We start from the raw sequence: 13,645 nt of genomic DNA on the forward strand, positions 1-13,645 counted from the left end.
CCGATTGTGTGTACACAATTCCGACGCACAAAGTTCCATGCATGCTCGGAATCAAGCAGAAGAGCCGCACTGGCTATTGAACTTCATTTTTCTCGGCTCGCCGTGCATGATGTACGTCACCGCGTTCTTGACGTTCGGAATTTCCGACAAGATTTGTGTGACCGTGTGTATGCAAGACAAGTTTGATCAACATCCGCCAGAAAAAATCCATGGATTTTGTTGTCGGAATGTCCAATCGTCTGTACAGGGCATAAGACCTTTGATTCTTTTCATGTATTTGGCTTCTGTGCTTACCTATGGACATCGCCTGTTATACTGTGGGCTTGTATTTCCTTCCCTTCTATCACTGCTGGCCCACCTCCTAGTTTGCTTCCCTATATAGACATGCTCAGTGCAGCCTGTGTTGCTTGGGCAACTTCCGAGTTCTCTGAGCTTCTGTTTGCCAAGTGTCTGACTTCCCATGTACTGACCCCAGTTTCATCTTCCGTTTGTGCTGGTCTTCTGCCTGTCCTGACCTCAGCTTGTTTCCTGGATCCTGTTCTGTCTCTTGCCATCTGTACCCTGCATACAAGAATAGTCCCTGTATCATCAGCTGGGCGTACCTGGGGGCCACGACTTGGTTCCAGCTTGCTGCAAGTCCATCCCCACCATCAGATGCCCTGGTGAAGAAGAGTTCTCCGAGCTCCTGTTTGCCAAGTGTCTGACTTCCCATGTACCGACTCCGTTTGTGCTGGTCTTTGGCCTTTCCTGACCTCGGCTTGTTTCCCGGATCCTCTTCTGTCTCCTGCCATCTGTACACTGTATACGTGAATGGTCTTTGTATTATCAGTTGGGCGCACCTGGGGGCCACACACAACCTGGTTCGAGTTTTGAGTCCATCCCAACCATCAAAGGCCCTGGTGAAGAAGCAGGCTTAGACTTAGACTCCCCACCCTGGGAACCCAGAGTTGGCGCTCTACAAGGATTCACTACCACAGAAACCTGACACTTTTAACCTAAATAACTAGTTGACTCATTCAAAGTAATTAGTATCTAAAAAGTCCTGCTTTCTGTATATATGGTTATATATTCTCTTTGGGGATGTTGCTACAGTAGATACATTGACACTTCAGATTGTTCAATAGGCGGCCTTGCTTGGAGCTACACAGCCTCTCCATCCAAAGCATTTTGGCTGCGTCCTTTTCTCCATTTGTTCCTATGGATGGTTGGTACTCGGGCTTTTATTCGGCTAGGGGATGCCCATGAGTATGGACCATTCATAAGAATGAATGGGGCTGTGTGTGCTATGCAAAGGACCTGGTCAGCATGTTTTTGGTGCAAAGGCTGGGTGGTGCCAGGCAGGATTGCTCAGTGAAAAACTGGAGAAATGGGGAAGAAGGAAACTAATTAACTATACCTGCTACACTTTATTTAAAGGACAAATTCACTAAAGTCTTCTTTAATATGAGCACCGTGTACACAGAAGAATCCTGTAGGGAAAGGCAGGAGTGAGGTTTGAAGCAGAGGAGCAGAAAGCTTGTAGATTGCACAGAACAGCAGAATCATTGGCTGATGGGTGACCTTTGATTCGGAATGAAGCAAGGTTTGGTCAAGCAAAAAATTAATAACCTGTTGAGGAGTTTCCTCCTGTTCTGTGACTTCATTCTGTGGATGAAACAAGTAAACCATCGTGAGGCAGAATCGACCATGTGACCATTGCGTCTGCCCCTCCCACTACAGGGTGAGCCAATCAGAGTTTATGTGTTCATTTATATACAACAGACATGCTCCAGAGCTTATTGCAGAAAACACTGAGCCATTCACATCAGTTCCCACCCAAGAGGTTCTTACAACTGAATGTCCCTACCACAGTTACACACAAAAACACGCACATCAAAAATTCTGAATATAGTGGTTGGGCGTGAACCATTTTAGCCATCCTTAGAAGCCAGCAATGTTGGGTAAGGGCTCAGCACACGAAATTTGGACAGATATATTTAATATTACAAATACATATTTATTAAAAAAACACTAACATTAATTGTTAATGCAACAAGTGCAAGTACTTGATTTTTTTTATCTATGTAAGCCTCCTGCAATTTCCTGTATAGTAGCCTTCAGGATGGGAAAGAGAGAGGCAGTATGACAAGGTACATGCTGATCGGAGGAGAGAGTAGATACATGACCTTATCTGTGTGCTGCTGTTCTGTCATTGTCCAATCAGTAGGCTGAGGAATGCATTTTTGCCTAAGCTGTGCTTTTTCTGCAGAGGGGGGCATGTAGCTGGATGCGCTATCTAGAGCAGAGGTACCTAGATTCAAAGACTATCTATGCAAAATGAAAAATTCTTAGACAGGTAGAAAAGAACAATTCAACTGGATGATTAGAAACGAACAGTGGATTCCTGAGGCAGAAATCACAGGAGTATGTAAACAGCTAGAAATTAATTTTGTAAGGATACATTGGAGAGCCATAGCGCGGGCATACAACCATATGCTATACAAATGAATGCCAGGCTGACAGCGGCCGCATCTGTCTGCAGCTGTAATCGCAAGCAATCGCACATGGAGCAGTTATCTGCTGTTAGGGATAGATGATAGGCCCAGGACACTGCTCTGCTATGGTTCGCATACACCTGTGATTCCTACCGCAGGATTATGTTAATTCTTGCTACAGATATCCGCTGTCTTTTCCTAATCCCCATCAAGAGAGTACCCGTATGTTCAGCATAAGCTGTGCTCAGATCAGGAGGATGACATTACATTCCATTCATACAAAGACAAAAATTTCATTTTGGAAGGCTGACAAAACTGGACCTGGTGCCTGAACCCTGAACCCCAGGATTAGACTATCACTCCTTATCATAATAGAACTGTCACTTCTCACCTGCTCTGCTTGCACAGAACTGTCTTCTTTCCCAGGCTTAGCTTCTTCACCTTCAGCTTTCTGCTTGTACTCTGCCTCCAGCTCTTCCAGTCGTTTCTTCCGAACCTCAGTCTGGTGGTGCAAGGCGTTAAGACGCTTGAATTTGTCACAGAGTTTCTGATCCATTAGCTGGATGGCAGCCTGAGAAAGTGTGGTGTATGGTAGAGTGAAAAATGTGATACTGACCACTGGCGTGCCCCAATACAACAACATAACCAAATCTCTACCTGTACATATCACACATGTCTTTACTTACATGGCCACTCTTGTTCCTCATAGCAGCTCTTTCCACAGAGTGGCTCTGAAAGGCCTCCTTGATCACCTTCTCGTCACCCTGGGTTACACATGAGACAAGACGTGATAACCATGAGCAGAATTAAACAACTTACTTCAAGCTGTAGAATCACTTTTCCATCTCTGTTATATAGTTGGGAAAAGTAGTGTCAGGACCTGGATCACCTGCTGGTGGCACTGTGCCTCCCAGAGTGCGAGGTTGTAGTTTTGGTGTCCACCAGTGGGTGTCTCCCAAGAGTTCTAGTAATCATTCTCCACCTATTGCTGGCTGATGGGAGGGTATTGAGTCTCACCTCTACCATTACACTTCGCTTCAGTGTTTTGCTTTGTTGCCAGATACTGCTAGCTGTTTATCCTGTTCCTGCTCTTGACCATGCTCTTTGCCTTGTAACTATGCCCTGGACCCTGCTGTCTTGTTCCTGATCCCAGTTTTGTTTAGTTAGGTTTGCTGGTGTTTGGATGGATTTTAGTTTCACTGTAAATAAATCTTACTTTAAATATATATGGTTTGGTCTCAGTTTCCTGGGTGTAGTGTCCCTCCCGGAGTTTTAGTGCCCCTGGGAGGGACAGGTGCAGCGTCTAGCCTCGCCGTAGGCAGCCTGTAAGAGTCTATGGCAGGCTTCGGCTGAATGGGTTCTGAACGCTGTACCAAGTGGTACTCGTGTTTAGGAACAAAGGTCTGGAATGCAGGTCAGATCCTGGACAAACAAAACTCTATTTCCTCTAAACTGCAGCTAAACTGACCATACCTAAATGCAGGTAAACTCTCAATGTGAATGGCACCATTGAAAGATCATTACATACTGTACATTTGTATGCAATTAGAAATGTTTTTCAAACTCATATACACGCAGGTTTGACAGTTTCAGTGTGAATGAGGCCTAAGGACACTGCCTGCTTTTTTTTGCATCACTTTAAAGGGTTTCTATTGCAGCCCCTGCTCACAGCAGTGAAGCAGAACCCCCAAGCACTAATGAAATGTCACCTGACATTTAATATATACAATGGTAGCCTGTTTCAGTTAACCTTGCCTTACTTTTGTCATAGTGGAACACTGCACTGCTACTTCGAAAGCCAACGAACTTTCCCTTCCTGTATAGGGAACAGCAACAGTTCACCCAAGGCCCAGTAAGTCCTACATTTTGGGTGTGATATTAATTTTTAAAGTGATTGCTCTAGGTAGAATATAGGAAGGTAGGAAACAAGAGTAGTCCAGGTACATCCTTATTTAAAGTGGAGTTCCACCCACTTTTACAACTCTTCAGCATCCCTCACTAAACTGTGCACTGTAAACAAATTGGATATTTAAAAAAAAAATTTCTTAGCACCTACTGTATATCTGCTGTATTCATTTTTCACTTCCTCCTCCCTGGCCGTGGCCCATCGCATCATTTCCTGCTTGCAATGCCTTCTGGGAAGGGGCGGCAACTTCCTCTGACACTGCTGTTGCTATGGAAACCTGACCTGAAACCTATTACACTGCTTGTGCTGCACTGAGCAAGTGCGAGATCTGCAAGGATGAGACCCAGGAAGAAATACAGTCTGGCTTCAGATGCCCACACTTAAGATGGCCACGGCCTGCTGTAAGTTTATAAAATAACAAACTACTACTATAAACTAACAAAACAGACCTTAGTTTACAGACTAACTTTACTAGAATACATTAAGCTTGTGTATTATAGGGGTATTTTTATTTAAAAAGTATCATTTTGGCCGGAACACCACTTTAATTAATAACTATTGTCTTGACTTTGCTTACCGCAAGCACATCAGCCAGCTTTTTATGCATCTTCTTGTTTTCTTGGCGCTGGAACTGTATGGTTTCCCAGTTCTTCTGAATCTGCGCACTGGAGCTCTCCTCGTAAGCCTTGTGATCGCCATCTAAAGGAAGCCCAAAGATCCATTACTGAAGTCTACAGCTGGCCATACATTATAACATAACATTGTACAATCTTCTTTAGATCTACTGTCAACTACGTAGTACCAGGGCCTGCCTGAGTGGATACTAATTGAATTGATTGTTTAGGCGGGTCTTCTGGTTTTGGAGTAAGTGGAAACGAGTTAAAGAAGAATTCCAGGCATTTTGTACATCAGCTCGGACCTGGGTAACTATGTATATACCCAGTGGCGACAAAATATATGGATCCATTTGAAAAAAACAACCCACACTCTCCGGAGGATGTAAGCTGTGAGGCCTACCATTATTCTTGCAGAAAGACCATTAACCTGCCCCATCAGGGTCTATGGGAGTACATATCAGAAAAACTCATATACAGTGCCTTGAAAAAGTATTCATACCCCCCTTAAATTTTCCACATTTTGTCATGTTACAACCAAAAACGTAAATGTATTTTATTGAGATTTTATTTGATAGACCAATACAAAGTGGCACATAATTGTGAAGTGGAAGGAAAATGATAAATGGTTTTCATTTTTTTTTGTGTGGTGTGCATTTGTATTCAGCCCCTTTTTCTTTGATACCCTTAACTAAATTCTAGTGGAAGCAATTGCCTTCAGAAGTCACCTAATTAGTAAATAGAGTCCACCTGTGTGAAATTTAAACTCAGTATAAATACAGCTGCTCTGTGAAGCCCTCAGAGGTTTGTTAGAGAACCTTAGTGAACAAACAGCATAATGAAGGCCAAGAAACACACCAGACAGGTCAGGAATAAAGTTGTGGAGAAGTTTAAAGCAGGGTTGGGTTATAAAAAATATCCCAAGCTTTTAACATCTCACCGAGGACTGTTCAATCCATTATCGAAAAATGAAAAGCGTATGGCACAACTGCAAACCTACAAAGACATGACCGTCCACCTAAACTAACAGGCCGGGCAAGAAGAGCATTCATCAGAGAAGCAGCCAAGAGGCCCATGATAACTCTGGAGGAACTGCAGAGATCAATAGCTCAGGTGGGAGAATCTGTTCACAGGACAACTATTAGTCATGCACTCCAAAAATCTGGCCTTTATGGAAGAATGGCAAGAAGAAAGCTTTTGTTTAAAGATAGCCATGAGAAGTCCCGTTTGCAGTTTGCAAGAAGACATGTGGGGGACACAGCAAATGTGGAAGAAGGTGCTCTGATCAGATGAGACAAAAATTTAACCTTTTGGCCTAAAAGCAAAACGCTATGTGTGGCGGAAAACTAACACTGCACATCACCCTGAATAACCGTGAAACATGGTGGTGGCAGCATCATGTTGTGGGGATGCTTTTCTTCAGCAGGGACAGGGAAGCTGATCAGAGTTGATGGGAAGATGGATGGAGCCAAATACAGGGCAATCTTAGAAGAAAATCTGTTAGAGTCTGCAAAAGACTTGAGACTGGAGCGGAGGTCCAACTTCCAGCAGGACAACGACCCTAAACATACAGCCAGAGCTACAATGGAATCTAGCATTCCATATTCAAAGCATATTCATGTGTTAGAATGCCCCAATTAAAGTCCAGACCTAAATAGAATTGAGAATCTGTAGCAAGACTTGAAAATTGCTGTTCACAGAGGCTCTCCATCCAATCTGACAGAGCTCGAGCTATTTTGCAAAGAATAATGGACAAAAATGTCACTCTCTAGATGTGCAAAGCTGGTAGAGACATCCCCAAAAAGCCTTGCAGCTGTAATTGCAGTAAAAGGTGGTTCTACAAAGTATTGACTCAGGGGGGCTGAATACAAATGTACACCACACTTTTCACATATTTATTTGTAAAAAAAAAATAAAAAACATTTATAATTTCCCTTTGTGCCACTTTGTGTTGGTCTATCACATAAAATCCCAATAAAATACATTCATGTTTTTTGGTTGTAACATGACAAAATGTGGAAAATGTCAAGGGGTATGAATACTTTTCATGGCACTGTAAAAGAAAGGATAGCATTAAATAAGGCTAAAACTAGTCTGTTACAGTGAGAGCAGAAGCCACCCATCCCCCTCAAACCTTATCAAATATGTGGCTTTATAAAAGGGCAGGGCTTTTGTTCACCGAAACCTTCCAGGACTCTACAGATGGAGGGGTAGAACTCTTCCAAGACACAACTATGCGCAAAACAAAATATCTTGGCTAGAAATAGGGTTTAAAGCAATTTTGTCACTAAGATAAAGGTTGAATACTAATTTCACTGCACTGCTGAACTCTGCTGTAGTGAAGAAAAACCTCCGGCTGAAGATCCCAGAGAATCCAACACTTCTGAGAAGGTTGAATTCCTGGTCCCCCTCTGCCTTCAGTGGTTCCATCCCCAAGTCCATATACTACTGCTGCGCCATTGTTCCATATGTTCTTTGCAGGTGCCACTTCATTTTGAGCCTTTAGCTTAACGACAGAGTTGATGTCTGTAAGTGCAATCATAGACTGTAGATAACACAGGATAACCTAAGATAACTGGTGCATGCAGAAAGATCAAGCGATATCAGATACTTCCCCTTCATCCAGAAATGCGGCCATTTTTTGCCCTTTTGAGTTCAACATTATGAATACACTGAGTTTTGGCTGAATAGGTGAGTACCTCCCCCAGTGGAAATTCCTCTGCCGATTTCCGCCTAGCTGGAGCTCTTCTGGCTCTTTGCCCCCGATCCTGCTGTTTTCTTTGGAGGCATTTTTTAGGTCTTACAGCGTTTCTCCAATTTGAATACACTGTTGTGTTATTTTTTTTTTTTTTTTTTCTTTGGCTTGTATTATTTATAACACAATACTACACACTATTACTCTTTTTTGCAGAAAAAAAGGCAAACAATGTTAACAAACTGTTAACATAACCTCTGCCAACCTCTCACCAAGGTAAGAGGCATTCTTTCCACTGGTCACCATTGTAAGGGGCATTCTTCCCACTGACCACCAATGTAAGGAGCACCTTTCCCAGTGACAAACAATGAAGGGGCTATCATTTCTTTTTTTTTTTTACAAGAGATAGGGGGGGGGGGGCTATCATTTCTACTGACAGAAGCAATGCAACGCTCAAAGCAGTGGAACCATAGTATATAGCTGGATGGCATAATAAAGAATTTTGAGGTTCATGGAGTTGCCAGCTGTTTTTTCTGTTGACTAAATCATTTATACTGACCGCAATATAAGGTGCATTCTTCCCACTGACCACCAATATAAGGAGCATTCTTCCCACTGACCACCAATGCAAGGGGTATTCTTCCCTTCAATCACCAATGTAAGGAACATTCTTCTCGCTGACTACCAAGGTGAGGGACATTCTTCCCACTGGTCACCAATGCAAAGGCCATTCTTCCCTTCAACCACCAATGTAAGGGGCATTCTTCTCACTGACCACCAGTGAAAGCGACATTCTCCCCATCAATCACTACTGTAGGAGGCATTCTTCCCATCAAACAGTAATATAAGGGGTATTCTTCCCACTGGCCACCATTGTAAGGGGCATTCTTTTCATTAACCACCAATGTAAGGAGCACTTTTCCCACTGACCAACAAAGAGAGGGGCCATAATTCCTACTGACCATCAATTTAAGGAGCATTATTTCCACTAATCATCAATGTAAAGGACATTCTTCCCACTGTCCACCAATGTAAGGAACATTCTTCGCATCAACCACTAATATAAGGGGGCATCTTCCCATTGACCACCAATGTAAGAGACATTCTTCTCATTGATCACCAATGTAAGAGGGCATCTTCCCATTGACCATCAATGTAAGAGACATTCTTCTCATGGACCACCAATGTAAGGGGTATTCTTTTCACTGACCATCAATGTAAGGGGCATTCTTTTCACTGACCCCCAATGAAATGGTTTAAGAAAGGGTTACTTAAGACCTGAAAATTATTTCAAGGGTTCCTCTAGGAAGAAGGGGCTGAGAAAGACTGCACTAGACCTGGGAGAGACCCTGTAACCACTGGTCACTAAGCAGTACCTTGGCACTGGTCACATGATTTGGGGCTGGGGGAACAGAAATTGCTCTACAATAAAAAAATAAATAAATAAAAGGTAACTACTGCAGGACATTGTTCAGGCGGACTACTACACTGAAGTTATGTTACTTTGACAAGATCTGTCTAGAGTACTAAAGTCACAGTTTCTAGACATTTCAAATTCTTGTGTCAGTGGAAAAAAAAAAAAAAAAGAAATGGTGAACTCTCATATTTGTTTTCTCCAGAAATACACTGCTCTATTATTGCAGAACTCCATCAACCCTTTTTACCCCTGCAAGGCAGCTTACACTTTGCATCCACCATTCACCATCCACCTGTTTGGGCTTGTTCACACTTGAAGCGATCTGCGGTGGAAAGCTTTCAGAGATAGGTACGGGAAAGGTGATACTGCTAGTTCCTGAATCCCTGTTTTTATTTTTTCGAAAAGCCCTAGGAAGTATAATTGTTGCTTCTCCCGTGAAGCAAAGCATTGTGGCTGCAGCGTGTGCACAGCTTCATTCAGCTGCAGTATTTGTTTAAGGGTTCACCTTTTCAGAAAATGTGAAAAAATGTGAACTAACATCGTACATCCTTCCCCCCATCCCCCTGTCCCCCGCTGTAGTTACTGTCAGTTACTTGTCAGTGCACATGCAGCCAGTCCAGCGGTCCAGGAATTTTAAATCCCCGCTCTTCATCCTCTTCTCTGTGCAGTGCTTCCAGGATGGACCAGAGTGATTCACTGTTCAGGTGATGACCAATCAGAATCGCTCTGGATCCGTCCCCGAAGCACTGCACAGAGTATAGGGAGAAGAATGGGTATTTCAAATCCCTTGACCGCTGCACCAGCTGGGTGGGCCCCGGAAAGCTCATCATCCCTGGAGGTAAGTTCAGTGAGGACTGTGGGGGGTGTACGGTGTTAGTTCACCTTTTCATTTTTTTCTGAAAAGGTGAACTAACACTTTAAGGTGGATGGTCAGAGGGCAGTAAAACCACAGCTTAACTATCTATTTTTACCATCCTTGATGCCAAGTGTAAACAAGCTCTTTTTCTTCTCATTCAAGACAAAGTGAAAGAGTCTGTTTAAAGGCCCCCCCCCCCCCAATATTGCCCTTCCCTGCCATTCCGTCCTCTGTCAGAGCCAGGAAATCTTGTGTAAGCTCCTTGTCAAATGGTGTCAGAGCTTACAACAGGATTTATGACGTCCTTCTCATATGACAGTGTTGTGACCTGGTGATTGGCCACTTAGACCCAAGTCCTGCATCCTGGGAGGTCACATGCTTCTCCATAGCATTGGTTATTTCACAAGAACTCCAACAGTGGAATGGCAGGGAGCGCAGTCAAGGTGAGCCTAAGTAGGTTGGAGGTGAGGACATTCAGGACACCAAGTGGCTGTGTCCTGAATAGGATTACCAGATTCTCTTTGGTCTTCATGACCATACATAGATCCAGAAACAATGGTAATTACATAGTAATAGCAGATTAATAGCTCACCCAGCAACTGAATTTTCTTCTGTAGCTCCACAATCTGCTCATGTATGGGAGGTTTCACTCCGGATAGGGATGCAGAGGTCGGCATGGCTGCCTAAGAAGGAGAAAAAAAAAGGAGACATTTTCTAAGCGTTCATAGCTTGCTAGGTCTGGAATAACCTGACTGCCTAGTTTTCTGTCTGGAGTCTGCTGAATCCATCCTACCTCCAGAAACAGTAGATCCTACCTCCAGAAACAGTAGTGGTATCTCAGCCAGTGGCCAAGCCCCATGGACAGGTGAGCATTATATCAGGTTGCTCTAGTCTTGTTAAACTCTGGGTCTCTATATAACATCCACCAACTAGGGGGGGGTTGGCTAAATGAAGTGGGGGTGACGATGCAACGATTAGCCAACTCAAGAGGGGTGTCAGGAGCAGTGTGCTGGGGAACCACAGTGCTCTACTCAGCACATTAAAGTCACCCTGTCCTGCTTTACAGAGCTAGGCTATGGTTGTGTTTTACTGCATTGTGCTCACTGAATCCTAAACTCCCCATGTGTCTGATATCTTATCAGTGAGAGAGAAATGGGGAGAGGTAGATAAAGAGGAGAGAGAGGGGGGGGGAAGAGGGGGGAGAGAGTGAAGGAGACAAAGAGGGGGTAGAGAGGAGGTGAACAGATAAAGAAAGAGGGAGGGAGATAAGAGAGAGAAATAGATATGTGGTAGAGAGAGGGTGGGGGCAGATAAAGAAGAAGGGAGAGAGATGATAGTGAGAGAAAGAGATAAGGGGGAGAGAAAGAAAGAGAGAGAGGGAGACAATGAGGGGGGAGAGGAAAGAGGTGGGGGAGAGGGTGGGGGAGGCAAGAGAGAATGAGAGAGAGAGATGGGGGGGTGAGAAAGGGGAGAGAGAGGGAAGTGGGGTGGGTGAGGAGGGGGGAGAGCCAGGGGAGACAAGTGAGAGGGAGGATAGAAAGAGAGATGGGGGGGTAGATAGAGGGGGAAGAAAAAGAAGAAAGGGTGGGAAAAAGGGGGAGGAAAAAAAAAGAGAAGCGGGGGGGGGGGGGGGTATTGGGTGCAGAAAGAAAGGGGTGGGAGGAGACAGAGAGAGGAAAGAGAAGAGGTGGACAGATAATGAAAGAGGGAGGGAGATGGGAGAAGAGCTACAGCTAGATAGGGGGTAGAGAGAGAGTAGAGGGGAGGAAGATGAGAGAGAAGATAGAAAGAGAAAGAGAGATGAGAGGGAGAGAAAAAAAAGAGAGAGGGGTAGAAAATGAAGGGGAGAGATAGAAGTAAGGGGGAGCAGTAAGAGAGAGAGAATTATAGGGAGGGATGGGGGAAGGGGAAAAAAAGGATAAGAGTGAGAGAGGAGGGCGCAAGTGGGGGGGGGGGGGGTAATGAGAAAGAGCAAAGAGGTGGGGGAGAGAAGGGTGGGGGAGGCAAGAGAGAATGAGAGAGAGAGATGGGGTGGGGGGGTGAGAAGGGGGAGAGAGAGGGAAGTGTCGAAAAAATGATCCGCCCTCCGGTTGTTGCTCTTAAAATGTCTTCATTTTATTGAATAGCCACAGTGAACAAATGCAGATTAAGTCAGTTGACGCGTTTCAGCCTATAAGGCCTTAGTCATAAGTGGGGGGGAGAGAAAATGATTAGGGGGGGAAAGAGGGGAGACAAGTGAGAGGGAGGAGAGAATGAGAGAGGGATAGAAAGAGAGGGAGAGAGAAGTAGGGGGTAGACAGAGGGGGAAGAAACAGAAGAAAAGGTGGGAAAAAGGGGGGAGGAAAAAAAAGCAAGCGGGGGGTGGGGGGGGGGTTTGGGTGCAGAAAGAAAGGGGGGGGGCAGAGAGAGGGAAGAGAAGAGGTGGATAGATAAAGAAAGAGGGAGGGAGATGATAGAAATAACTAGATAGGGGAGTAGAGAGAGAGCAGAGGGAGGGAGAGAGGGAAGAAGATGAGAGAGAAGATAGAGAAAGATATGGGGGGAGAGAAAAAAAAAAGAGAGAGGTAGACATTGAAAGGGACAGATAGAAAAAAGGGGGGGGCAGTGAAAGAGAGAGAATTATAGAGAGGGATGGGGGAAGGGGAAAAAAAAGGATAAGAGTGAGAGAGGAGGGCGCAAGTGGGGGGGGTAATGAGAAAGAGGAAAGAGGTGGGGGAGAGAAGGGTGGGGGAGGCAAGAGAGAATGAGAGAGAGAGATGGGGTGGGGGATGAGAAGGGGGAGAGAGAGGGAAGTGTCGAAAAAATTATCCGCCCTCCGGTTGTTACTCTTAAAATGTCTTCATTTTAATGAATAGCCACAGTGAACAAACGCAGATTAAGTCAGTTGACGCGTTTCAGCCTATAAGCCCTTAGTCATAAGTGGGGGGGGGGAGAAAGAGAGGAGGGGGAGAGCGAGGGGAGACAAGTGAGAGGGAGGAGAGAATGAGAGAGGGATAGAAAGAGAGGGAGAGAGAAGTGGGGGGAGACGGGTAGATAGAGGGGGAAGAAAAAGAAGAAAGGGTGGAAAAAAGGGGGGATGAAAAAAAAAAGCAAGCGGGGGGGGGGATGGGGGGTTTGGGTGCAGAAAGAAATGGGGGAGGAGACAGAGAGAGGGAAGAGAAGAGGTGGATAGATAAAGAAAGACGGAGGGAGATGATAGAAATAACTGGATGGGGGTAGAGAGAGAGCAGAGGGAGGAAGATGAGAGAGAAGATAGATAGAGAAAGAGATATGGGAGGAGAGAAAAAAAGAGAGAGGTAGACAATGAAGGAGAGAGATAGAAATAAGGGGGAGGGGCAGAGAGAGAGAATTATAGAGAGGGGTGGGGGAAGGAGAAAAAAGGATGAAAGTGAGAAAGGAGAGCGCAAGTGAGGGGGAGGGGTAATGAGAGAGAGGAAAGTGGGGGGGGGGGGTAGAAGAGGGAGGGTGGAGAGAGAGAAAATTAAGGGGGGATAGAAGGGGAGAGAGAGGTGGGGAGAAGAAAAAGAACAAGGGGTGGAGAAAGAGAGAGGGGGGAGGGGGGAGAAAAATAAAAGTGAGAGGGGGTGGGGGTGAGGGCAGAAAGAAAAGGGGGGGGAGATAGAGAGAGGGAAGAGAGGTGGTGGAAAGATAAAGAGGGAGGTAGATGAAAATAGAACTAGATA

General features: G+C 44.9%; 1 protein-coding gene across 1 annotated transcript in view; it reads right to left on the minus strand.

Annotated features, from left to right (window-relative positions):
* Positions 1-13,645, minus strand: part of ODAD3 (outer dynein arm docking complex subunit 3) — a 65,150-nt gene that overhangs the window by 50,180 nt on the left and 1,325 nt on the right. Inside the window, exons 2-6 of the mRNA XM_073622666.1 lie at positions 10,555-10,645; positions 4,958-5,079; positions 3,161-3,238; positions 2,866-3,045; positions 1,609-1,644 (exon numbers count right to left, since the gene is read on the minus strand). Of these exons, the coding sequence (XP_073478767.1) occupies positions 1,609-1,644; positions 2,866-3,045; positions 3,161-3,238; positions 4,958-5,079; positions 10,555-10,639 (501 nt within the window). The 5' untranslated portion in view covers positions 10,640-10,645. The remainder of the gene's footprint in view (positions 1-1,608; positions 1,645-2,865; positions 3,046-3,160; positions 3,239-4,957; positions 5,080-10,554; positions 10,646-13,645) is intronic.

This window comes from Aquarana catesbeiana, linkage group LG03 (genome assembly GCF_042186555.1).
Source record: "Aquarana catesbeiana isolate 2022-GZ linkage group LG03, ASM4218655v1, whole genome shotgun sequence".
NCBI lineage: Eukaryota > Metazoa > Chordata > Amphibia > Anura > Ranidae > Aquarana > Aquarana catesbeiana.